The 26,840-nt window shown below is 41.2% G+C and overlaps 1 protein-coding gene across 3 annotated transcripts; it reads right to left on the reverse strand.

Annotated features, from left to right (window-relative positions):
- On the reverse strand, positions 1-26,776 carry LOC137369078 (arrestin domain-containing protein 3-like). 3 transcript variants are annotated; one of them, XM_068029669.1, is made up of 8 exons: positions 26,176-26,751; positions 22,373-22,454; positions 21,105-21,252; positions 19,666-19,768; positions 18,595-18,851; positions 15,522-15,684; positions 5,126-5,280; positions 1-2,119 (listed from the first exon to the last, which is right to left on the reverse strand). In XM_068029669.1, the coding sequence occupies exons 1-8, from the start codon at positions 26,453-26,455 to the stop codon at positions 2,054-2,056; spliced, it is 1,254 nt and encodes a 417-aa protein (XP_067885770.1). In that variant the 5' UTR covers positions 26,456-26,751; the 3' UTR covers positions 1-2,053. The 3 variants fall into 3 exon arrangements, with proteins under 3 accessions (XP_067885770.1, XP_067885772.1, XP_067885771.1); XM_068029670.1 differs by lacking the exons at positions 1-2,119; positions 5,126-5,280 and adding exons at positions 17,971-18,055; positions 18,175-18,220 and having other exon boundaries at positions 15,595-15,684; positions 26,176-26,776; XM_068029671.1 differs by lacking the exons at positions 19,666-19,768; positions 22,373-22,454; positions 26,176-26,751 and having other exon boundaries at positions 21,105-21,192.
- Between the last annotated feature and the right edge of the window lie 64 nt (positions 26,777-26,840).

The following is a 26,840-nucleotide window of genomic DNA, read 5'->3' on the forward strand; positions in this document are numbered from 1 at the left end:
TTCAATAGCAAAACATTTTTATTTTACATGAACAGCTAAACAAAAATTAAACCATACAGGACCTGGAACTTTGTCTCCTTAACAAAATCTACAAAGATAATTACAGCACCAAACTAAAAAAAAGTCTGTACACAGTCAAGGAAAAAACCTTACAAAAAACATTAAATATTGCACTTGGTTTCTAGAATATTTTGGATTTTTAAAATATTTATTCCTAATTTTTAAAATCAGGAAACTAAATTGAATACTGGACTACAAAGTCCTTTTTTTCTTACACTAGGGATCGATCAATATCTAAGAAATATATTTAAAAACATTCTCACACCAATTCGGTTTCAGCAAACACATCTATACCTGAAGTATTGAGAACTCCATTCAAATAACTGCACTCAAGATCTGAAAAGCAAAGAAAAACTGAGCATCATGAGTAATGACCAGCTATCTTTGGGCAATGAAGGGTGCAGAATATTATTGATCGATCCCTTTTTTATTTTTTGTAATTTTTCTTGTATGGAATCAGGTTTCATAAGCAATTGTTGATCCCTAGTTTTGAAAAGAAATGAGGGTTGCCCAAATGGAAACATCAAATGCCCTATTATGCCAATGACCCCACAAAACATTTGTAAATCAGGGGCACTCACAAAATGCTGTTAACCCAAATGCCCTCCCTCCAAAACGTAACAGAAAAATACACAGTGGAATAACTAGTCAAACCCTTCCACATATCTATTCCATGTTTGTGCTGCACTTGTGTCAATACAGAATAGCATACTTCAGTTGAATTTGTATTCTTTACAAAAAGGCCACTCGTGGAATAAGACCACTTGTACTCAATCCGACGACTGATCGAATTGGAAGAGTTTGACTTTATTTTGCAACAGAAATGCCCATTACTGTTCTAAAAGTTTCAACCTTGGTGAAACACATAGCATCCAGTACTAAACAAAGTGTTTAAGTTCTTCAGACTTTTAGAGTATCGAGAATTACTGATTTTTTTTGTGGAAATAGGTTAACCAAATCTTGGCCCAATTCACTGGCAACAAGGTAACAAAATATGGAAGGGGAAAAAGTAATGCTTCATTGTGCAAGCAAATATTCTGGCCAAATGTGGTCATGGTTATGGGGGGGGGGGGAGAAAAAGAAATTCAGAGTCTATCCAAATTTTGCAAGTGTCCCTCATTTTTAAACAGTGCAATTTAATCAAAACAAAAAAAAACAAGTTTGGCAAGTGACAAATTCACCTGAGATTTGAGTGTTTTAGGCAGTCTGAAACACAAAGCTACTCTGTATATAGTAGAAATGCAACAGATAGGAACAACAACGAAATACATAGTCTCCCAACAATAGAAAATTAACCTAGAATCTTCGCTGTAGCCTTATTCCAGGTTTTTGATAAGTTGCTATTCTATTACAATAGGCTGCAAAAGAACAAACAGCAACAAATATTGGCTTGAAGGCATTTGATGTTTTAAAAGAAGCCACAAGTAGGTTGGTGTTGCAAGGCCAGTCTGAGAAGACAATACTGAGCACGTGCAAAGCAGGTACAGTCCAGGCTACATAATATCAGTGCATTGTCAGTTTTGTACACTGCTGACTTGATCTTTGAACTGTGCAGGCCCCAGACAAAAATCAATAATTTGAAGTCTGCGGCCTGCAATTCACCACAACCAAAAATAAAAAACCAAACAGCCATCATCAAGACTGAATGGTATATGAAGCGCAACACAAGCACTGAGTAACATGTGCAAATTTCCATTAAGGTTGAGAACCCCAGTAGAATGGTGTGAATGTTATGACATACTATGGCCACTGTCCACTTCAGCTGCTTCTTGTATGTGCCACACGAAAAAGTTACGATTTCTTCCGGCATCTTCAGCAGCTTTCTCTCTGGACCACAGATTTTCGGTTTCATTAGCACAAGTTGTCTCTGTCTGTCCACTGTTATAAAACAACACCAATTTTTCTCTTTGCACGAGTCTTCTGTCCTTAACAGTGTAGTGATGCATTTTAAAACCATCATGAAAGAATGGGCTCGATAGCCACATAAAACCCATCAGCGGGAGGAACAACATGGGCTTATTTCTCGGTTCTGATTTGCCTGATCTGGATTAGGGTCAACCTGCAAAATAAAAATGAATTTAAATGATAAACAAATGATGTACAGTTAGATTCCCAGTGCACAAAAGTCTGAAACAGTGCAACAAAATAGTAAGTACATGCAACAAAGGACTCTGCAAACATGCTAGTAATTACTTGGTGACCACTTTTTTTTAAAACTATAAATGTAATACTGAGCTTACAGATCAGGTCTGACCTCTGCTCTATATCTCAACCAGCTGATGCCAGCTATGAATCAGCAGGTCAGCAGAGGAGCAAGAAAACCAGGAATAACTAAAAAAAACGTTTTAATGTCAAGGTAGATGAGTGGGATTGGTTTATGATAAAAGGATAGTCTAATAGTGGAGACTAATGGCTCTTTTCTGTTCCTAAAAATTCTAGGCCCAGAATTTCCTCAAACACATAACCAAAATTTATATCAAAATTTGCCATTGCCAAAATTTCAGAACGTTATTAGCATATGGTAGAACTTAAAAACAGCCATAAAACAAGTAAAAAGCAGCATAAACAATCAGATCCCACAGAAAGTGGAACATACTCCAAAATTCTTTGATGTTTGAGGCCATCAAGCCATCCTTTCTGCACATGAGGGGCACATCTTTAGGAAAATGCAATGGCAAATGCTTTTTACATTTTTAATACTTATTCGGATGTACAAATGCATCCAAAGATCCAGTGTAGGTCTCAATGGACAAATATAGAAAAAACCTCAAAACAAAAAATATGTATTTGGATCCTGCTGCATTTAAAATATTAAGTAATTTATGTATCCCCATTCCGAATATGGGAGACAGAGCTTTGTTAATGAGCAGCAACCAGTTTCAACAGACATTTCACTGAATTGGTGCAAAAGATTGAGGAAATTAATGACCTGGACTTTGGTATAAAGGGCATAATTTCAAAAGTTTGCAGATGACACAAAGTTTGGCAATGTAATAAATGAGGATAGAAGCTGAATTCAGGATGACAGACAGACTGGTGAAATGGGCCAACATAAGGCAGATGAAATGGCAGAGAAGAGTGAAGTGATGTATTTTGGAAGGAAAAGAAAGGAGAAGCAATATAAACTAAATGGTACAATATTGAAAGGGGGTGCAGGAATTTGGGTGATAATATACACAAATCTTTGAACATGGCAGGACAAGTTGATAAGGCTGTTAAAATAAAAAAACATAAGATCTTTGGCTTTATAAATAGAGGCATAAGCCTCAATATTGACATCCATCCCTGTTTAAAGAGTGAAAAATGCGCAACTTGACACCGCCACGTTGCCTTCTCTATGCCGGCGGATAGCAGAGCATCCAAATGTTTCTCTGTGGAGAGATGGGACTTAATTAAGATTTGGACTCCCACAGTACAATTGGAAGTTCAATTTAAAATTTACAGTTGCTGAACAGACTTCCCAAGGGTTGGGAAATTGAGCAGTGAAATGCAGGTGGGAGCTGCCCCCTCCCCAAGGTCACTGCCTCTTTCAGCACTCCTTGTGGGCCAGGAAGGCTCAGCCAGACTCGCAAAGAAGCTACGACCTGCCCCTTGATCTTTAGATTGTGGGTGTCTCCGACCTCCTCAATGCCAGGGACCATCTTGTGCCGCTGGTGTTCCCTCCTGCCTGCTGGTCAGGCTGCCAGTTTGGCTAAGGTGAAGCAGGAAACGGAGTTATAAACTCCGTTCGAGGTCCTCGCCCCCAGCCATGCTGAGTTTTTCGGCTGCTTTTAGCCTCCCCCCCACCCTCCCCATAAATATCAGAGCCATAGACAACAAAAGCAAGGACGTTATACCAAAACTTTATAAAATCACTGGTTAGAACATCGACAGGGAGTACTGTGTCCAATTTTGGGCATCACATTTTAGAAAAGATCTCAGGGTCTTGGAGAGGGCATGGTGGAGATTTAATAGAATGGTACAAGGAATGAAGAGTTTGTTATCTGGAGAGACTGTGCTGGGGTTGTTCTCCTTAGAGCAGAGAATGTTAAGAGGAGATTTAATGAAGGTATTTAGAATTAGGAGGGCTTGGTAGAGTAGATAGAAAGAAATTTTGACAGGTAGGAGGGCCATTAGTCAGAGAACAAAATTTAAAATAATTGGCGAAAAAGCCAGAGGTAAGATGGGGAGAAATAATTTTACGCAGCATGTAATGATGATCTGGAATGCATGTTGGAAGGTGATCCAATTCCAAAAGGAAACCTACTTTAAAAAAGGAAAATTTGCTGGGCTATGGGAAAGAACAGAGGAGTGGGAGTAGTTAGTTAACTCTTGCAAGGAGCCAGCACAGACATGAAGAGCGGAATGGGCTCCCTTTGTGCTGCATGATTTTACATTTAGGTATAGTGTAAAAACGGGTGCAAGTCACTTAACAAATTTTTTTGATCTTTTGCATTTAAAACTGGCATTATGACATTCTTATGGTCTTTTTTAGCATGAGAATTCAAGAGATTCTGTGCCTTGGTGTTCTTGATTTTGTTGTAGTGAAATCTGTCCCACATCTGAAAGGATGTTTGCAGTTTCCCAACACAAGAGAGTGATCATCAGATAAATCCATTGAAAAGTAGAATTTAATAATTACTCATTAATCTCTCCTGTGACTTCCTTTTAGAAAGCATAACCCCACCTCTCCAATACAGTACTGCATAAAGGAGAAGCACAACCAATCACATTCTTAGACTTGCTGTCGATCAATGGACATGCAAACTGCTACTGGTGCATTCGCGAGTTGTAGTCCACCAGTGCGACAATGGTGCAGTCTTCAAATGGTTAGTTGAGCATCCTTACAGGAAACTCAGGCACCAGGTTTCAAGTGACAAGCTTGCACAGGGAATGCCTTTTGGAGGCATTTCTAATGCATCATGCCTGGTTGTGTGTAGGCGCAGCTCGAGAATAAGGAAAATCTACCCTAATTTCATGTGTCTTAAATAAGATTTTTACTGATACAGATTCTGCATACTTAAATTCCAATTAATAAGGAGGTCTCCATATTTCGATTCTATCAAATAATCTAAAAGACTCTTACCTCTGAATACACCGGTGGAGGCTGGTACCTAAATTCCTGGATGTAGGCGAACAATGGTCCCTCAAACACTCTTTCTAATTCATCCCGTACTGCCGTGGTAGCTAAGTTACTTCGTCGCTGATGCTCGGAAACAATTTCTGCATAGCTGGGCGGAGCTAAAATGAAAACACAGCCGTGGGTCGTTATTTAAAATGAATTGTAGTTAGTTCAATCAACGGCAATGGCAACATTATACACAATACTATGTTCCTACTTTATCCAACAGGAACTTATTAAAACATACATCACTGCTGCATTTATTTATGATCTTGTTCTGTTTTTCACTCCTCCTCCCCTTAAGGTATTGACTCTTGCTGGTATACGGTTCCAGACATTGGTTGCTCTCTGGTACATTGCTCAAGTGGTGACTCTTTACATGATGAAGCAGACTGTAGGTGTCAGGAAGCTATTAATCCATTAAAGGTCATCCCTGTTGCATCCAATCCAAACAAACATTCACATGTTCATGTTTTCCAACAGATGCAATCGGATAGCATTCAGAAGCAGTAACCCCGGCTGATTTATTTTTAAATATGCCCCTGGTCCGGTAATTATAGTGCAATAAATATTACTGCAATTGAGATTAGCTAACTCAGCACTGGTCAGTAATCCAACCTTGGACCTTCTAGTTTACCCAGCTAATTGCTACACTGGATGGTCATTCTATCCGATTAGCCAAAGGGGAGCTGCCATATAAGAGATTACAAAGGACTCTCAGTGCTGCTTGTCTGCACTGAGCGCTGCTGGAGGGCAGAGTGTGAAGAAGGGACTTTGGTAAGTGAAGGAGTTCAGTAAGGAGGGGGAAACTATAAATTAAGAGAAAACAAATGTAATTAAATTAACACAATAAAGATGGCAGGATGTGGGTGCAGTATGTGTGAGTTCCTGGATGCCACGGCAATCCATGGCAACCACATCGGTAGTGTCTGTGACTTGAGGAGCTTCGGCTCAGAGTCATTGAGCTGGAGGCCGAGTACAGACACTGCGATGCATCAGGGCGGGGGAAAGTTACCTGAACACTTTGTTCCAGAAGGCAGTCACACCCCTTAGGATAGGGCCGTCAGTTTTGGTCAGTGGTCAGGGACAGAAGGTGTGACTGCGAGTCAGGCAGGTAAGGGGATCAAGAAGATGGGAGTGGAGGAACCTCAGCCCTTGCAGTTGAGCAACAAGTTTGAGATTCTTGCAGCTTGTATGGACAAGAGTGAGGGCTGTCGTGTGGATGAGCAGACTGACCATGGCACTATTGTACAGGAAGACATTCAAGTGGGGGGGGAGCAAAAATGTAGTAGGTAGTAGGGGACTGTATAGGGAGGGGGATTGACAGGGTTCTCTGCAGCAAAGAGCGAAAGTCCAGACGGCTGTATTGCCTGCCCGGTACCAGAATTTGGGACATCTGCTCAGGGCTGGAGAGGAAGTTACAGTGGAAGGGGGAGGATCCAGTTGTCGTGGTCCATGTAGGTAGCAATGACATAGGCAGGACAAGGAAAGAGGTTCTGCATAGTCAGTGCGAGGAGCCAGAAACCAAATTAAGAAGCAAAACCTCAAAGGTATTAATCTTGGATTATCTGAACCACATGAAAATTGGAGTAGGGCAAATAAGATTAGAGAAATTAATGCATGGCTCAAAAACTGGTGTGGTAGAAGTGGGTTTCGATTCGTGGGGCACTGGCACCAGTATTGGGAAAAGTGGTGGCTATACCATTGGGACAGAGCGTGGGGAGAGGCTTCACTGAAAAGAGCGCAGAGCGTGGGGAGAGGCTTCACTGAAAAGAGCGCAGAGCGCGGGGCGAGGCTTCACTGAAAAGAGCGCAGAGCGCGGGGCGAGGCTTCACTGAATAGAGCGCAGAGTGCAGGGAGAGGATTCGCTGAAAAGAGCGCAGAGTGCGGGGCGAGGCTTCGCTGAAAAGAACGCAGAGTGCGGGGAGAGGCTTCGCTGAAAAGAACGCAGAGTGCGGAGAGAGGCTTCACTGAAAAGAACGCAGAGTGCGGGGAGAGGCTTCGCTGAAAAGAACGCAGAGCGCGGGGAGAGGCTTCATTGAAAAGAACGCAGAGTGCGGGGAGAGGCTTCACTGAAAAGAACGCAGAGTGCGGGGAGAGGCTTCACTGAAAAGAACGCAGAGTGCGGGGAGAGGCTTCACTGAAAAGAACGCAGAGTGCGGGGAGAGGCTTCACTGAAAAGAACGCAGAGTGCGGGGAGAGGCTTCACTGAAAAGAACGCAGAGTGCGGGGAGAGGCTTCACTGAAAAGAACGCAGAGTGCGGGGAGAGGCTTCACTGAAAAGAACGCAGAGTGCGGGGAGAGGCTTCACTGAAAAGAACGCAGAGTGCGGGGAGAGGCTTCACTGAAAAGAACGCAGAGTGCGGGGAGAGGCTTCACTGAAAAGAACGCAGAGTGCGGGGAGAGGCTTCACTGAAAAGAACGCAGAGTGCGGGGAGAGGCTATCCTCTATCCTATCGGATCCTCGGTTCAATGGAACGAGCTCATTCAAGAAAATCAAGTGTGTGATTGCAGACAGGTGATTGGTTGGAGAAAAAGCTCCCTGTTTGGTGAGTATTGGGAGGTGGTTAAGGTCTATTCTAATCCTAATGTTTAAAATAGTAAAGGAACGAGCAGGGAGGTTAATAAAATACATACAGTCATAGAGTTATACAGCACAGAAACAGGCCCTAAGGCCCATCGTATCCATGCCGGACATCAAGCACCTATTTATTCTCATCCCATTATCTAGTAGTTGGCCTGCAGCCTTGTATGCTATGGAGTTTCAAGTGCCCATCTAAATACTTCTTAAATGTTGTGAGGGTTCCTGCCTCTACCTTCACTTCAGGCAGTGTGTTCCAGATTCCAACCACTCTCTGGGTGAAAATGTTTTCCTCAAATAGCCTTTAAACCTCCTGCCCCTTATCTTAAATCTATGCCCCCTGGTTATTGACACCTCTGCTAAGGGAAAATGTTTCTTCCTATCTACCCTATCTATGTCCCTCATAACTTTGTATACCTCAATCAGGTCCCCCCTCAGCCTTCTCTGTTCTAAGGAAAACAACCCTAGCCTATCCAATCACTCTTCATAACTGAAATACTCCAGCGCAGGCAATATCCTGGTGAATCTCCTCTGCACCCTCTCCAGTGCAATCACATTCTTCCTATAGCGTGGTGACCAGAACTGTACACAGTACTCCAGCTGTGGCCGAACTAGCGTTTTATACAGCTCCATCATAACCTCCCTGCTCTTATATTCTATGCCTCGGCTATTAAAGACAAGTATCCCATATGCCTTCCTAACCACCTTATCTACCTGCGCTGCTGCCTTCAGTGATCTATGGACAAGTACACCAAGGTCCCTCTCCTTCTGTACGTCCTAGGGTCCTACCATCTACTGCATATTCCCTTGCCTTGGTAGTCCTCCCAAAACGTATCACCTCACACTTCTCAGGATTAAATTCCATTTGCCACTGCTCTGCCCATCTTACCAGCCCATCTACATCGTCCTGTAATCTAAGGCTTTCCTCCTTACTATTGCACCAACACATCATCAGTAAGGTAAAACCAGCCTGTCTCACTATTTATGACACCACCATTTTGGTGTCTTCTGAGAACTTACTGATCATGCTTCCTATATTCACGTCTAAATCATTAATGTACACTACAAACAGCAAGGGTGCCAGCCTGATCCCTGTGGTACACCACTGGTCACAGGCTTCTAATCGTAAAAACAACCCTCGACCATCACCCTCTGCCTCCTACCACTAAGCCAATTTTGGATTCAATTTGCCAAATTACCCTGGATCCCATGGGCTCTTACCTTCTTAATCAATCTCCCATGCGGGACCTTATCAAAAACCTTACTGAAGTCCATGTAGACTACATCAACTGCTTTACCCTCATCTACACATCTAGTCACCTCCTCAAAAAATTCAATCAAATTTGTTAGACACGACCTCCCCCAGACAAAGCCACGCTGACTATCCCTGATTAATCACTGCCTCTCTAAGTCGAGATTAATCCTGTCCCTCAGAATTTTTTCCAATAGTTTCCCTACCACTGATATTAGACTCACTGGCCTGTAATTACCTGGTTTATCCCTACTACCCTTCTTGAATAATGGTACCACATTCGCTGTCCTCCAGTCCTTTGATACCTCTCCTGTGGCCAGAGAGAATTTGAAAATTTGTTTCAGAGCCCCTGCAATCTCCTCACTTGCCTCACATAACAGCCTAGGATACATCTCATCTGGGCCTGGGGATTTATCCACTTTTAAGCTCGCTAAATCCGCTAATACCTCCTCCCTTTCAATGCTAATTTGTTCAAGTATATCACAATCCCCCTCCCTGATCTCTACACCTACATCGTCCTTCTCCATAGTGAACACAGATGGAAAGTAATCATTTAAAACCTCACCTACGTCCTCCGGCTCCACACAGATTGCCACTTTGGTCCCTAATGGTTATCCTCTTGCCCTTAATATAATTATAAAACGCCTTGGGATTTTCCTTTATCTTGCCTGCCAGTGTTTTTTCATGCCCCCTCTTTTTTAAGTACCCCCCTACACTTTCTATACTCCTCGAGGGCCTCCGCTGCTTTCAGTCCTCTAAATCTGCCAGAAACCTCCTTTTTTTTCCTAAATCCAATCCTCTATATCCCTCGACATCCAGGGTTCCCTGGACATGTTGGTCTTACCCTTCACCTTTACAGGAACATGTTGGCCCTGAACTCTCACTATTTCCTATTTGAATGACTCCCACTGATCTGATGTAGACTTTCCTACAAGTAGCTGCTCCCAGTCCAATTCGGCCAGATCCTGTTTTATCATATTGAAAATTGGCCCTCCCCCAATTCAGTACTTTTATTTCCAGTCCATCTTTGTCCTTTTCAATAACTATCTTAAATCTTACATATAAAAAAAGGAAAATATGATAATTGAATAAAATAGTTAAGTAGGTAATTAAAACAAATTAAGGATGGCAGGTTTGGTGATATGTCACGGCTGCAGTATGTGGGAGCTCCTGGATGCCAGTGTGATCCAGGGCAAACACGTCTGCAGTAAGTGTTTGCAGCTCGAAGAGCTTCGGGTCAGAGTAATTGAACTGGAGTCCGAGCTACAGACACTGCGACACATCAGGGAGGGGGAAAGTTACCTGGACACTTTGTACCAGGAGGCGGTCACGCACCTTAGGATAGGTTCTTCTGATTTGGTCAGTGGTCAGGGACAGGAGAGTGTGGCTGCAGCTGAGGCAGGTAAGGGGACCCAGAGGACAGGAGTGCAGAAGCCTCAGCCTTTGCGATTGTCCAACAGGTTTGAGGTTCTTTCAACTTGTTTGGATGAGAGTGGGGGCGACAGGGTGGATGCGCAACCTGACCATGGCACCATTTATTCAAGAAGGGTAGCAGGGATAGACCAGGTAATTACAGGCCAGTGAGTCTAACATCAGTGGTTGGGAAGCTATTGGAAAAAATTCTGAGGGACAGGATTAATCTCCACTTGGAGAGGCAGGGATTAATCAGGGATAGTCAGCACGGCTTTGGCAGGGGGAGATCGTGTCTAACTAACTTCATTGAATTTTTTGAGGAGGTGACTAGATGTGTAGATGAGGGTAAGGCAGTTGACGTAGTCTACATGGACTTCAGTAAGGCTTTTGATAAGGTCCAGCATGGGAGATTGGTTAAGAAGGTAAGAGCCCATGGGATCCAGGGCAATTTGGCAAATTGGATCCAAAATTGGCTGAGTGGCAGGAGGCAGAGGATAATGGTCGAGGGTTGTTTTTGTGAGTGAAAGGCTGTGACCAGTGGTGTACTACAGGGATTGGTGCTGGGACCCTTGCTGTTTGTAGTGTACATTAAGGATTTAGACATGAATATAGGAGGTATGATAAGTAAGTTCGCAGATGACACGAAAATTGGTGGTGTCGTAAATAGTGAGGAGGAAAGCCTAAGATCACAGGACGATATAGATGGGCTGGTAAGATGGGCGAAGCTGTGGCAAATGGAATTTAATCCTGAGAAGTATGAGGTGATGCATTTTGGGAGGACTAACAAGGCAAGGGAATATACAATGGATGGTAGGACCCTAGGAAGTACAGAAGGTCAGAGGGACCTTGGTGTACTTGTCCATAGATCACTGAAGGCAGCAGCACAGGTAGATAAGGTGGTTAGGAAGGCATATGGGATACTTGCCTTTATTAGCCGAGGCATAGAATAGAACAGCAGGGAGGTTATGATGGAGCTAGTTAGGCCACAGCTGGAGTACTGTGTACAGTTCTGGGCACCACACTATAGGAAGGATGTGATTGCACTGGAGAGGGTGCAGAGGAGATTCACCAGGATGTTGCCTGGGCTGGAGCATTTCAGCTATGAAGACAGCCTGAAAAGGCTAGCTTTGTTTTCCTTAGAACAGAGAAGGATGAGGGGGGACCTGATTGAGGTATACAAAATTATGAGGGGCATTCATAGGAAGAGACTTTTTCCCTTAGCAGAGGGGTCAATAACCAGGGGGCATAGATTTAAGGTAAGGGGCAAGAGGTTTAGAGGGGAGTTGAGAAAACATTTTTTCACCCAGTGGGTGGTTGGAATCTGGAACACACTGCCTGAAGTGGTGGTAGAGGCAGGAACCCTCACAACATTTAAGAAGTATTTAGATGAGCACTTGAAACACCATAGCATACAAAGCTATGGACCAAGTGCTGGAAGATGGGACAAGAATAGTTAGGTGCTTGATGACCAGCACAGACATGATGGGCCAAAGGGCCTGTTTCTGTGCTGTATAACTCGATACAGGAAGCCATTCAAGTGGCGGGAGTAAAGAGGAATGTAGCGGCAGTAAGGGATAATATAGTTAGGGGGATTGACACTGTTCTCGGCAGCAAAGAGCGAGAGTCCAGACGGTGGTGTTGCCTGCCCGAGCCAGGGTTCGGGCCATCTGCTCAGGGCTGGAGAGGAACTTACAGGGGGAGGATCCAGTCGTCGTGGTCCTTGTAGGCGCCAACATAGGCAGGACAAGGAAAGAGGTTCTGCATAGTCAGTATGAGGAACTAGGCACCAATTTAAGAAGCAGAACCTCAAAGGTAATAATCTCTGGATTATTACGGGAGCCACGTGAAAATTGGCATAGGGCAAATAATAGTAGAGAAATTAATGCGTGGTTCAAAGACTGGTGTGGTAGAAGTACGTTCCGGTTCGTGGGGCACTGGCACCAGTACAGGGGAAAGTGGCGGCTGTACCGTTGGGACGGTCTACACCTGAACTGTGCTGGGGCCGGTGTCCTAGCAAGTCGTATAACTAAGGAACTAGAGAGGGTTTTAAACTGAATAGTGGGGGCATGGGATCAAATTTGGGAAGATATGCTAAATCAAGGAGTAGAGACAAGCAAAAGAGAAAGGTATTAATATGGGAAATGATAAACAGACTGTGACAGGAAGTGACAGAGCGTACAAAGCTAAGCGTAAATAAAGAGATAAGACTAGAGGTTTAAAAAAAAATAAAAAAGGACAAAACTAAAGGCTCTGTAACTGAATGCACGTAGCATTCGAAACAAATGAACTGAGAGCGCAAATAGAAATAAATAGGTATATCAATCTGATGGCCATTAGTCATGCCATCGGATAGACATGACTGCAGGATGACAGATTGGGACCTGAATATTGAAGGGTACATGGCACTTAGGAAGGACAGGAAGCTAGGAAAAGCTGGACGGGTAGCTTTGTTAATTAATGATAGTATTAGCGCAATAGAGAGGGATGACCGAAGTTCAGGAAACCAGGATGTAGAAGCAGTTTGGGTAGATATGAGAAATCATAAAGGCAAGAAGTCACTTGTGGGAATGGTGTACAGGCCACCTAACATTAACTACACTGTTGGATCAAGTATAAAAGGAAGAAATAATGGCAGCTTGTCAGAAAGATACAGCGATACTTATGGGGGGTTTTAATCTACAAATAGACTGGACAAATCAGATGGGGAGATGTAGCCTAGAATGTTTTTGGGATAATTTCTTGGAACAATACGTTCTGGAGCCAACCAGAGAGCAGGCTTTACTAAACCTGGTATTGTGCAATGAAGATTAATTAATAACCTCATAGTTAAGGCGCCCCTAGGTAGCAGCGATCATAATATGCTTGAATTTTACATTCAGTTTGAAGGAGAGAAGAGTGGGTCCAAGACTAGTATTTTAAACTTAAATAAAGGACAATTATGAGGGCATGAAAGCAGAGCTAGCTAAAGTGAACTGGCAAATTGGGTTAAGGGATAGGTCAACAGAGATGCAGTGGCAGACATTTAAGGGGATATTTCAGAATTCACAGAAAGAAAAATTCCAAGGATGGGACCTGCCATCCGTGGTTAACTAAAACAGTTAAAGATAGTATTGAACTTAAAGAAAAAGCATATAATTGCGCAAAAATGGGAGGCAGGTCAGAAGATCCGACAGAATATAAAAAACTGCAAACATTGACTAAAAGATTGATAAGGAAGGTAAAATTAGAGTACGAGAGAAAGCTAGCTAGAAATATAAAGGCAGATAGTAAGAGTTTCTATAGATATTTAAAAAAGAAAAGTTAAAGTGACCGTTCGTCCTATAGAAAGTGAGTCTGGGGAATTAATAAGGGATAATAAGGAGATGGCAGATGAATTGAACAGATATTTTGCATCGGTCTTCACTATTGAGGATACAAGTAACATCCCAGCATTAGCTGTAAGTCAGGAAGGAACTCAAGAATATTACAATCACCAGGAAAGTGGTACTGAAGAAATTGTTGGAGAAGCGGGCTGACAAGTCTTCCGGGTCCTGATGGACTTCATCCTAGGGTGTTACAAGAAGTGGCTAGTGAGATAGTTGATGCGTAGTTTTAATTTTCTAAAATTCCCTAGATTCGGGGAGGGTTCCGTTAGATTGGAAAATAGCAAACGTAGCTCCTTTATTCAAAAAGGGAGGGAGACAGAAATCAGGAAACTACAGGCCAGTTAGCTTAACATCTGTCTTAGGGAAAATGTTAGAAGCTATTATTAAAGACGTTATAGCAGGGCATTTAGAAAAGTTCAAGGCAATCAGGCAGAGTCAACACGGTTTTGTGAAAGGGAAATCATATTTAACCAATTTATTGGAGTTCTTTGAGGGAGTTACATGTGCTGTGGATAAAGGGGAACCAGTGGATGTATTGCACATATATTTCTAGAAGGCATTTGATAAGGTGCCACATCAACAGTTATTGCAGAAAATAAAAGCTCATGGTGTCGCAGATAACATATTGGCATGGATAGAAGATTGGCTAACTAACTGGAAACAGAGAGTAGGCATAAATGGGTCATTTTCCGCTTGGCAAGATGTAATGAGTGGTGTGCTACAGGGATTAGTGTTGGGGTGTCAACTTTTTACAATCTATATAAATGACTTGGATAAAGGTATGGTTGCTAAATTTGCTGATGACACAAAGATTGGTAGGAAAGTAAGTTGTGAAGAGGACATAAGGAGGCTACAAAGGGGTATAGATAGGTTAAGTGAGTGGGCAAAGATCTAGAAAATGGAGTAATCTGTGGGGAAAAAGTGAAATTGTCCAATTTGGCAGGAAGAATAAAAAAGCATATTATCTAAATGGTGAGAGAATGCAGAGCTGAGATGCAGAGGGATCTGAATGTCCTAGTGAATGAATCACAAAAGGTTAGTATGCAGGAACAGCACGTAATTAGGAAATCTAACAGAACGTTATTTATTGCGAAGGGAATTGAATACAAAAGTAGGGGGGTTCTGCTTCAGCGATACAGGGCATTGGTGAGACCACATCTGGAGTACTGTCTACAGTATTGGTTTCCTTATTTAAGGAAGGATATAAATGCATTGGAAGCAGTTCGGAGAAGGTTTACCAGACTAATACCTGGAATGGGCAGGTTGTCTTATGAGGAAAGGTTAGACAGGCTAGGCTTGTATCCGCTGCAGTTTAAAAGAGTAAGAGATGACTTGATTGAAGTATATAAAAGGACCCCTGTCTGAGGGGTCTAGACAGGGTGGATGTGGAAAGGATGTTTCCCCTTGTTGGAGAAGCGAGAACTAGGGGTCACTGTTTAAATATAAGGGGTCGCCCATTTAAGACAGAGATGAGGAGAAATTTTTTCTCTCAGAGGGTCATGAGTCTTTGGAACGCTCTTCCTCAAAAGGCGGTGGAAGCAGAATCTTTGAATATTTTTAAGACAGAGGTAGTTAGATTCTTGATAAGCAAGGGGTGAAAGGCTATTATTGGGGTAGGGGGAATGTGGAGTTGAGGTTACAATCAGATTAGCCATGAACTTATTGAATGGCGGAGCAGACTCGAGGAGCCGACTGACCTACTCCTGCTTCTAATTCATGTGTTCTTATGTTGCCAGAGCTCGTTCTTACCTTCAGGTCTTTCAGGCAGTGCAAGGCTTAACCAGTTCAAATTCACGCTGCACTGACTGCTAACGCTGGATGTTCGGCTGCCGAAGGGATGCAAGGGAATTGTACCAATAACTAGTGGTAAATTCAGGGTTAAATTCATTGCTCCAGGGATATCCACATAGACCTAAATAAAAACAAAGAGTTGAAAGTTTTAATCATTGACACTTGTTTTATCACCCCTCTACAATTTTCTCCCCTTACCCTCCTCTTCAGAAGGTGGTAACTTATGCTGGAGTAAGGTTCCAACGGTAGCAGTACAGCCTTCTGGTACCTCACCCAAGTGACTATTTTTCACATGAACACCTGGATAATGAAGATCAGTGAGCTATTCCATTATTGGGGTCCAACTAATCCAGTTTCCAATATATATCCACACACATGCACTTCCAGCATGGTTCTTGGATAGCAATCTGGAGTAGAAAACCTGATCAGTTTTGTTTCTTCTGTATATTTTAAAAATAAACTACCATTCCTAAATCCTGGAACCAAAGCCAGTGCCTTCACCAATGTCTGGGCTGGTATCACCAACTCATCGGAGCTGGAATCAAAACATGTGAGCTTCTCAGTTTGTACAACTCAATAACATACCATGGTTTGCATTAACCCATTGAGCTTTGGCAGAAGGCACTGCAATTTACTTCTGAGTGCTGTGTTAGTGAAAAGACAAAGTTAAACTGCAAAACTTGTATTCAGAAATGTACTGGTTAATTATTTGCAAACGAGTTAGGCTTCATCCCTCAAAAAAGTCATTATTCAATTGTACCTCATCCATCTTGCAGGCTTTTTGAAGGATTATACTATATGTATTGTATTTCTGTCCCATTCGTTAATGGCATGCAAGTAAAGATTTCCCCCCTCAATTTTCTTCCCCTCCTTCCATCGAAGGCAGTGACTCTTGTTGTCTAATAGTCTACGGGTGCCACTATCAGCCCGTCAATATCTCATCCAAGTAATCATTCTTCATTTAGGATCCTAGCTAGTAATCAGTTGCAGGCTATTCAACTACAACGGGCATCACAGCCAAGCCTGATTCTGTTCTCAACTGCTGTTCACATTGAATCATAGAAATTTAGAGCACAGAAGGAGCCCATTCAGCCCATCGTGTTTACACTGGCCAAAAAGTAGTCATCCAGCCTAATCCTGCGTTCCAGCCCTTGGCCCGTAGCCTTGCAGTTACGGCACTTAAAGTACATATCCAAGTACTTTTAAATGTTATGAGGGTTTCTGCCTCGACCACCCTTTCAGCCAGCGCATTCCAGATCCCCACCACCCTCTGGGTGAAATATTTCCCATAGAATCCCCTCTAAACCTCTACCACTCACCCTAAATCTATGCCCCCTGGTTAGGGACCCCTCAATATGGGCAATGGGACCTTCTTACCCACTCTATCTAGACCCTTCATAATTTTATACATTTCAATTAGGTCTCCCCTCAGCCTCCTATGTTGCAATGAAAACAACCCCAACCTATCCAATCTTTCCTCATAACTAAAATTCTCCAGTCCAGACAACTTCCTTGTAAATCTCCTCTGTCCCCTCTCTCATGCAATCACATCTTTCCTATAGTGCAGTGCAGTAGAGGTTACTGAACAGTGATCTGGAAGTGCAACCCCGATTTGTTTTTTCCCTATCCTTCAGCCAGGTGGACTGAGCCACCCCAATTACCATGTTGGCTGAGGTCAGCTTAGCTCAGCACAGGTTAGACAATCAAATCTGTAACTGATGTGTACTGATTTAATACTACTTTTCCTTCTAGTCTCTTGTGCGATCTCTTTGAAATACAAGTACAAAATTGAAACAAATTTTTTTAAAGTGAGAGCATTGCTTTACATAAATGCCTCACCCATCAGGGAGCTGAAAAACGTTGCATGAGCTGAAGTCCGCCAACTAGGAGGGAAAAGAAATTGATACACAATTTCCGAACTTTTACTACAGGGCTATTTTCAAATTCAGATGATCGCCTTCACTGAATTGCTCCAGTGTTCTACAGAAAGGAAACTGATTTGACTACACAGCAACAGGTGATGTGGTTTTTAATGACGCAGTTGCTACTAAGTTCCCCACAGGAAATCAGTTATTCTCAAGCTCACACATTTTTGCAGAAGGACATGAATTGATGTTAGTTTCTTAAACCTTGTTACACATCACAGTAACATACCCTAGAATGGTCACAGTTAAGCTAATCTACCACCAAGAAAAAAAAGAAATATGCAGCAGAACTTTAAACTAGCAGGTTCCTAGAGAAAGGACAATTCTTCTAAAATATAAAATGACACTATTCCCAAGACAACGTGTTACCAATCTCAACCGGGCCAGTGGAGGAGGGATAAGTGGAAGCTAACTGTCTCCCCATAAGAATAATAAAAAAATGTTTCAACAGTTTTAAAAACAGGGCAAGTCACCCCGCGCACCTCCTGGCAGCCGGTTACAGAGCGGCATTGGCCTGGGAGCAGGTCACCTTCACGCCCTCTTGGCCGGGATGTAGTGCGTGGTGATCTAGAGAAGGGAGAAAATAATTTTTTAAATGGGAAAGAAATATATACAAACATTAAAAAAAGACATCTTATTCAATTTTTTTTGTTCATCTTACAAACACCTGCATTCACAAACGTTACCTGGGGAAAAGGGAATTTTGCATTCTTCAAGCTTACAGCAGGAAACCTAAAAAAGGGTTAGGAAAAATATCAAGACCATGAAAATTTCCCATGCAGTTATTTAGGGCTTTCCTTGACAGCCAGTTTCTCAGCCATGATCAAATTTTTTTTTTTTAGGAGGAGGGAAACTGGCTGGAAAAGGATCCCCACCTATTTCAGATGTTGCTACAAACTAAACATCCTAACCAAAGACGATAGTGAGCTAGACTTGGGGATGGGCAAAGAGAAGAAATAAAAAGGTGAAGAAAAATTAAGGCAAGAAAATGATGGCAGTACAGTAAACCACCTCCTTTGAAGGACTGGTGTTACCAATGAAATGTTTTTGAACGTCCTCATTTTGCAATGTCAGCACACAAAAATGTAATTCAAGAAACCACCTACCGTCAGTGAGTATTCCACACGGATTATACTGCAGTCTACAATCGAGGGTGACACTGGTGGAATTTTCAGTAGTTTTCCATTCCAACTTTCTGTTTTTCCAGATGACAGTGATTCTCCTCGCAAGTTGGCTACAAGGTGTTTAACTTCCTTCATTTTCCCTTTGGCATAGAAAGTCTGTGTTTGGTAAATGGCTGCCTTTGGCACTACCATACGGGAAGAACAATTCTCAATTTCTGCAAATATGTGAATTGATTCACCTGTGCAAGAAAAACACACATAAATGTAAATGTTATTGCGAACTATATCTGGCGTAAGCATTCAGCTTCATCTAAGGTAATAATTTAAAGTTCAGTTTAAATAACATCTAATGCATCAATCTGTTTATCAAAATATTTGGTATTGGATAGTATTTGTGCTTTAACATGCAAAGGCACATCTATGAAAATGACAATGTGAGTGGCAATGGCCTCAGCATTAACACTGGAAATCAGGAGCCATTTTGTTCCTTTCAGTTAAAACATTACTAGGTGGCTTGATTTAAAGAAACATATTTAATTTAGTTTATTGTAATTAAAAGCCAAAATATGAAAAGAGGCACTTAAAGAATTTAGAAAATTAATCTACTAAATTTGAAGATTATTGTTGAAAAGAGTCTTCCCTGTGCAAACCTTCTTTGACCCTTTCCTGAAAGTGATGCCTCATTCCAAGGTCTGGTCCCATTACCACTAGTAACCCTCCGGTACTTGAACTAAACATGTACATTGTCCTCGCCAGCACCAGACTGGCCAATAAATGCTGGCAGGCTGTTTGATAAATTTGAGAAAGGCTTTTTGGTGACAGCCAAGCTTGATCCTCTCCTCAACAGAAATATGTACATCTGCACTTTGCAGTAAGGGTAGTTGGAAGTAGGGATGATTGGATAGCAACTGGGAATGTGAAGCCTGTCTAAATTTTCTTGTCTTAGTCCATACACTGAAGTCAGTTGTAGCATCAATACTGCCGCCCGGCTGAAATCAGTTAATTTAGCATAGACTAAGAATTTATTTAGTTTTCAGCGCTCCAGATTTTTACCTGGTGTGTAGCCCTTCCGTTCGATTTTGGCACTTAGGGATATTGGGCCTGAGGAACAGAACCAGCAACAAAGAGTTTTCTCTTTTGTGCCTGCCTGTGGTGACTGCAAAAAGAACAGAAAGCACAGTAAATACCCCTGCTCCCCTTCAGAATAGACAGTCTCTCAGGATGACATATGGAGCTATATTAATAGCAAAATACCTGAAAATCTCTGCTACACACTTTTAAGTGTAAGGTATTAATGATTTGTGCAGAGAATTTTACTACAGGCATGTTATCAATTTGCATAGTGCACAAGAGTGCTTAATGTCAGCCTCCTAGCTAGTGCAGAGTATCCCACCACCTTGAATGGATAAGTTAAAATTAGTAGCACTGAAACATTATTGGTCAGAAATGTTTTAGCTTGTTCTGAACAGTTTACAAGCTCATATTTTGAGCGTTGTTCACAAAAATACTCCCCACTGCCATCAATATTTCTAAAAATAATCATCAGTATCAGGGTCTAGGAGACTGTGAGGCAATTGTGAACTTTAATTAAAATTCAATTAAGTATATGCATTAGTCTGGGTAAAGATTTCTGCGCCTGGTCATTACGCAGTGATGTACTGCTAGAAATGCAAGTACGTGTCAGTTAATGACTGGATAGAGCATAGCTCTGATAACCCCCGCCCATCCCCCCAATGCTGGAATTGTCGTACATTTATGAGCTTAGATGCTTTGCTGCAACTTCCGAGACATTTATAGCCTGAGTTATGGAAATGCAGTCTGCTTGAACAACTATGGGAGGAACCAAAATGCTACGATTTTTCCACATGTGCAACTTGTTGCTGTTTCAGTCTACCCATTCTCAATAAAAATATTCATTTAAGTAATTGATATAAATGCAATTTTTTTCAATCAAATTTATTTTAAAAATCTAAGAGCCAAATTCAACGTGAAAAAGTTTAATTATTGGCATTATTTTCACTTCAGATTAATCAAGATTGGAGGTAAATTAAAATCTGCTTAGTGTGGTGTAGATGGGATTTACAAATTCTGAAGACCATGCAGCATTTTTTTTTAAAACTTGATAAATGTGTCTGTTTCATAAGTGTTGATGTCTGGAGAAACAGTTTAATCTTCTGAAAGAATTTCTACCACTCTATTGCAGTAAAATATGTTCATAATCTTTGACGGGAAATGACTGATAATTAGTTATGAACTTGCCTTTCAATTTAAGCAGAATAATGCAAGTCTTGTACAATAATTACCTATACTACAGCTTGCAAGGGATCTAGGGAAGAATAATTATTTTGTTTTATTGTAACCACTTGGTTTCAATTATTCGGAATCCTATATTAACGTCTTGCATCTTTTAAAAATTGAGTTAAATATGTCCATGTCTGGAGAAGTTTATAGAATTTTACATTGGTGAGTTTGCAAAGTTTTCTAGCACTTACCAGCAACAATGGAGTGTTAATGTCAATGTGTTCAAAGACTGTAAATTCTTTCTTCACTTTCATTACCAGCATCCACGGCCTGTGCAGTTCAGCTTTCACCCAATAGCGCACACTGCCATATTTGCCTTCAAAGGAGGTAGCTAATGGTCTGTCAGGAAAAAAAGGACCATAAGGCAATACAGTACTAATTTGCAACGCCAAAATCAACTTCATAGGAACAATCGGAACAATGCATCTATCAAGAGTTACTGAAGAAGCTCTTTCAAAATTCATAGGCAGTTTTGCTGATTGAAATAATTTTGATTACAAGTATAATATCTCAGATCCCCTCTTTCATCATACTACATGTCCCTTGTGAAGACTTTCAGCTATGTCACTGTAGTAAGAGAAGTCTGAGGGTGGAACTGATTGAGATCATTAAGATTATGAAAGATTTTGATAGGAGAGAGGTCGGGAAGGTGTTTCCATTTGTGGCTGGAGACCAAAACTAAATAAATAAAAATACACTGATAATTATATAACGCATACAAAGATAATTACTAATAAATCCGAAAGGGAATTCAGAAGAAACTTATTTACTTACAGAGTGGTTAGAATGTGGAACTCACTACTACAAGGAATAGTTAAGGCAAATAGCATGGATGCATTTAAGGGAAGCTAGATCAATACATGAGGGAGAAAGGAATAGAAGGTTACACTGGCAGGGTAAATGAAGTGGGCTAGGAGGAGGCTCATGGAGCATAAACACCGGCATGGACCAGTTGGGCCAAATGGCCTGTTTCTGTGCTATGTATTTCTACAGTGGGTGATTATCATCTGAAATGGGTCACAGGGAAAATTGGGGGAGGCCAGAACATTAGACACATTTAAGAAAAGATTCTGATGGGAAGACCTTAGTTAAGGCTGTTATTCTGAAGGGCAAGATTAAATGGGCTGAACAGCCTTCTTTATCAGAACCTCATCCAGGTGAAAAGGCTTTGTACAAGCAATTAGACGGTTATATGAAAGGGAACAATGTGTAGGATTACGGGGCGAAGGTAGGGAATGGCACTAAGTGAATTGCTCTTTCGGAGAGCTGGTGCAGACACGATGGGCCGAATGGCTTCCTTCTACACTGTAACAATTCTGTGATGAGGGGAACCTTAAACAAGCAGTTTTATGATACAAATCTACAATTACATACAAATTCATATTCACTTGTTTTGCAATTTACTCCAAGGAGCACATCACAAGGAGGCAGCAATAATTAAGATAAGTGCAAATCTTACATCTGTGGAAGCTCAAAGCTGAATGGGTATTCATGTCTGCCTGAAGGTATAGTGGTGAGGTCTTCTTCAGAATCATCATCATCTGGAAAAAATAATTAATTTGAAGCAGAAAACCAATTATTTTAAGAGTTATGCACATGACCAGAGCCATTGCCTACTAATTGATAAGATGAATCAGTATCCAAAGTAAAACCATTTACTTTGTAACACATCAACATCCCTTAGTGTTTTTGACAGACACAACTTAGAGGAATATAACACTTCTATCAGAAAAGTAAATTCTAGACAACTTTAACATGCAAGGTAATTAATGCAATAAATGTATCTGGTACAGTTTAGGAAAATTAGCATAATTAGACATCAATAATATGTGATAAAAACATGAACAAGTTCTGCTCTAATTTAGATTATATTGTGTTTTAATCAACTGTATAAACAGCTGTATCCTCCAAATTTTAAAATTCATTCTTAGAATGTGACGTTGCTGGCAAATTTGCCATTTGCCTTCTTCATGAACTAGTGGTAACAGTTTGCTACACTGAGTGGCATGCTAAAGCACTCCAGAGAGCAGTTACAGTCAACCACAATGGAGTGGGGCTGGAGTAACATATGGGCCATCCTTGGCTGGTGGGTTTTCTTTCCTACAAAGACATTATTTCACATTTTTTTCATGCAAGTGCTGAAATAATACAGGTTGGCATTTGATTAATGCAGTCTATTATATAACCTTTGTTTGTTAGTAGAAATGCAGTGAATGTAGAGGAGGATTTTACAAATCTAATTCTTTTAACGATAGAGTACTTGATCTTCAAGCAGGAAATTGCTAAACGAAAACTTGGTGTCTATAAATAGGCTGGAGTAGTGCAGTTAACAATTTCCTCCTCTTGATTCCCAGCAACTGATAGCAATGAACCTTTTACCCCTCCAGGAAATGGGGAAGGTACAGTAAGGCTGATTGTTTAGAGTCACTAGGCGATCACCAGCGTTGTTTGAAGTGGTCCTATCAGGAGCCACAAGGTCCGAGTAGCTCCACCCTAGCATAGCCACAGTTGAGCCTTTGGGGATTTTAATGATAAACAATTTGACCTTCCTTATTCTCCGCAATGACGTGACCATGTTCAAACTACCTCGATACCTTTCCATATTAAGTTATACGTCTCCTGACAAGCACCATGATTAAAAGAAAATCAGCAAATTCTGCAACAACCTGATGCTGGTTTCCATTTACTGACAAGCCTTTCCAACCCTGCACCTGTCTGTTGGAATTGGGATCCCTCTTTACACTGGAGATTAAAATGCATAGTTTTAATCAGAATTGTCAATTTTCTTTTAAAAAGCTGTTAAATCAAATCAGAAACGTGCATTGCCAACATGATGGTGCAATATGAAGAGCAATTCCTATTTCTTGCAGATGGTTAAAAACAGAAATATTTAAGAACGTTTAATTAAAAAAAATAAGATGTTGCATCATTTAAAACCCCCTTTTTTGTGTAACTTTGTTTTCCTGCAAGATCCTGCTCGGGATTCAATACCTTTCTTCCTCTCCCTTTTCTGCCAGCTCAGCACGCTAGGCTTTGCAGTGAAGCGGTAAACAAGTAGCGAGCTGTCAATCAGCAGCAGCAGGCAGGCAGCGGAGAGAGCCGGCCTGAACCGGAGCGAACAGCCCAGCGCAGCCGCAACCACATGGTATTCATCAGCCCAGAGCACAGCCTAACCTGCTGAGGGAGAGGCTGGAGCTAGAGTAATGAGAGGGAGGAGCTAGAGTCACAGCATTCAGAGCAGACAGCTCTATGAGCTGCAACTGCACATAGCTCCTCAATGCATATTCACAGAAAAGGAAAAAGACAATCATGGCATTTAAATCAAAGTGTTTTGAGCCCATAATTTTCAAACTTCCACAAATTACAGAACCCATACAATTGATACTGGTCATTCAGTGTATTCAGCGTTGCAGTTACTTTCAGGAAGTATCAATATTACAATTTTTGCAAATGTTGCATTTCTGCCACGTCCCTTGTTTACTAAACCCATGTTTCACTGCTATACCGTTTTTTTTTAAAAGCTTTGAGCTCAAGAATTTTTATTTGTAATGTAGATAACCGGAGCAGAGGAAACGAGATGATAGATAGCTCTACTGACCAATGAAAAGTTAACAGCGCCTTAGCAACAGTCTAACAAACAGCAGTACCAATCGGCAAGCCGGGGAGGGGCAACTGCAACAAAGCTAAGCTGAACGACAGAAACTTGGGCAAGACACAGGATATGAAACTTCATTGTAAAAGGTGGAAAATGTACTATCGTGAATGCAAACATTCGACGATGTAGGCTACAGATTTGGAATTTACACAAATGCCCAATAATTGCTTTAGAGATTAGAAATAAAATGAATCTATCTGCCTTTTCACTCAGCTGGTCTAGGGCAAATAATCACAGTTGTGTTCTTGCCCAATAATTGAACCCCAATGGGAGTTCAAGCTGTACCCAAAAATGTACATTTTAATTATACATGCAACGTCTTGATATATTCCTAAAATATCTACGGAATTCGATTCAAATTACGCAATTTTATAGTCGAAGCTTTGCAAATTGATTATTGTTGGACAGCATCAGAACTACACCCATACATGGGTGTTGAAAAGAATCATTTCGAGGAAAATACACATTTTCAGAGGCAATATACATATATAATGAAGGTGCAAAGCAGCTGTTGCAAACTGTTTTTCTGCAAAATAGCATTAAGTCATCCTCACCATCTGACGGTGTAAACCAATGAACGGAGAGAAGACTCAGTCCCCCTCCTCCCCCCCCCCAATGCTTGTCCCAAACAGGATTGAACCGCTTTGAACAAAGGGTGGAAACTTAGAAAACAACTAACCTTTTTTAAAATATTACTGAACGTACAATAGATTTGCAATAGTTTAATACATAATTTGTCATTGCAATATTATTAGGACAGGATCTGTCATTGTATAAATCCACAATATAAAATCCATTTTGATGTCATAGCACCTCATCTAAGTGATAGTGTCGAATGATAATAAATGTTACTGTAAGCTCCTCTACATGGCGTATTTAGATAAAATAGAACCTTTGCATCAAATTAGTAATTTTATTGTTTTTTTTAAAAAAACTAAAAGAACCAGTTCTCGAAAACATCTTTCGACTGTAAATTAAGCAGTGTTAAATTCAATGGTCTGGAAGCCATTGCAGCAAGGCATTATATAAAATTACTGCAATTCTGAAGAGACATTCAGGCATTTAATTTCTATTGTAATTTACAGAGTTGTTGGTCTCTAGATCCAAGCACCGATTTTTTTTTTTAAAAAAGCTTGGGTGGGTGAAGTTTGCGTCGCAATAATTCAAAAGATAATGTGATCTTTTGCCTTTGGATCACATTATATTACAGAATGACGGACAGGATCACAGAAATATAAAGGGGTTAAACCCCTATGAATGGGTGCAGTAACAAAACCGGCGAGGTATTGACAGGAAAATTTGTTTTAGAACATTGGCTATCCACCCTGTGTAACATCTCACCACTCATTGGCAAACAAATTGGCAGTGAAAGGTAAGCCACAGGATACCGAACTTTTACATCTGTGAAGTTATGTCGGATGGATTTTTTTTTTTGTTTACCGCATATCTTAATAATCTATTAAAAATGCACTATTCTAACATATGTTCAAACGATCTGCCTTGTATTCACATTTTACAGCAGGGTTACAGTAATCTGCACAAAGACTTTGAACAATGCAAACTTCCAGATCATATTTTAAGCGTATTTATTACAATTCCAAGCTTACCTCTCTCGTGTCCGATTAATAGGTCTTTGTGGTTGAAATACTCCACTTCTTCAGTGTAGTTCTGAGTGTAGGCAGTATTAGAACCAGCATTTCTCGATTCCGTCCAGCGCACTTTCGCCTGTCCTCTCGCATGGATTGTAAGAGATCTCACCCTGATTTCACCAGTAACTTCTATAATCACCCGTCCAGAGACTGAATCTCCGCTGGCATAGACGGGGATATTGTTATCGTTAGGACAGTCATAGCTTATTGTAAAACTCTTCACCTTTCCCAGCACCATGGTTATATATCTATATAGATATATATATATGTGTGACTATAAAAAAATGTACAAAAAATGAAGATCTGAAAAGTGGGATCTTCACCACTGATCAATGCCTTTGGCTGCAAAAGCTGCAGGCGCGACCAGTGCAGTATTAAAAAGGAGCATCTGGATTTGGACAGTCTGAGATGCTGTTGCCCAGCTTTTGGTCTGTACAAAAGACGGGGATATCATACCTACCACCTCACTTAAAACGGTTTTTGTGAAAAAACAACCCCAGTGCGCCTGTGCATGATTCACTCTGCTTCCGCCTTGTGAGCCTGGAGCTGGTGCCAGCTGATCAACAGCTGATTGAGGTCATTCCCCAAAGCTTGCCTTCTCCCGAGCAAACCAGCAGCGCTGG

The sequence above is a fragment of the Heterodontus francisci genome, chromosome 4, assembly GCF_036365525.1.
Source record: "Heterodontus francisci isolate sHetFra1 chromosome 4, sHetFra1.hap1, whole genome shotgun sequence".
Taxonomy (NCBI): domain Eukaryota; kingdom Metazoa; phylum Chordata; class Chondrichthyes; order Heterodontiformes; family Heterodontidae; genus Heterodontus; species Heterodontus francisci.

Coding starts and splice junctions, on each gene's coding strand:
- LOC137369078 (XM_068029669.1), bottom strand. CDS start 26,455: ATGGTGCTGGGAAAGGTGAAGAGTTTTACAATAAGCTATGACTGTCCT. Junction 18,852..19,665: donor ACGGAAGGGCTACACACCAG/GTAAAAATCTGG, acceptor TTTCTTGCACAG/GTGAATCAATTCACATATTT. Junction 5,281..15,521: donor ACTGCCTGAAAGACCTGAAG/GTAAGAACGAGC, acceptor TTTTCATTTTAG/CTCCGCCCAGCTATGCAGAA.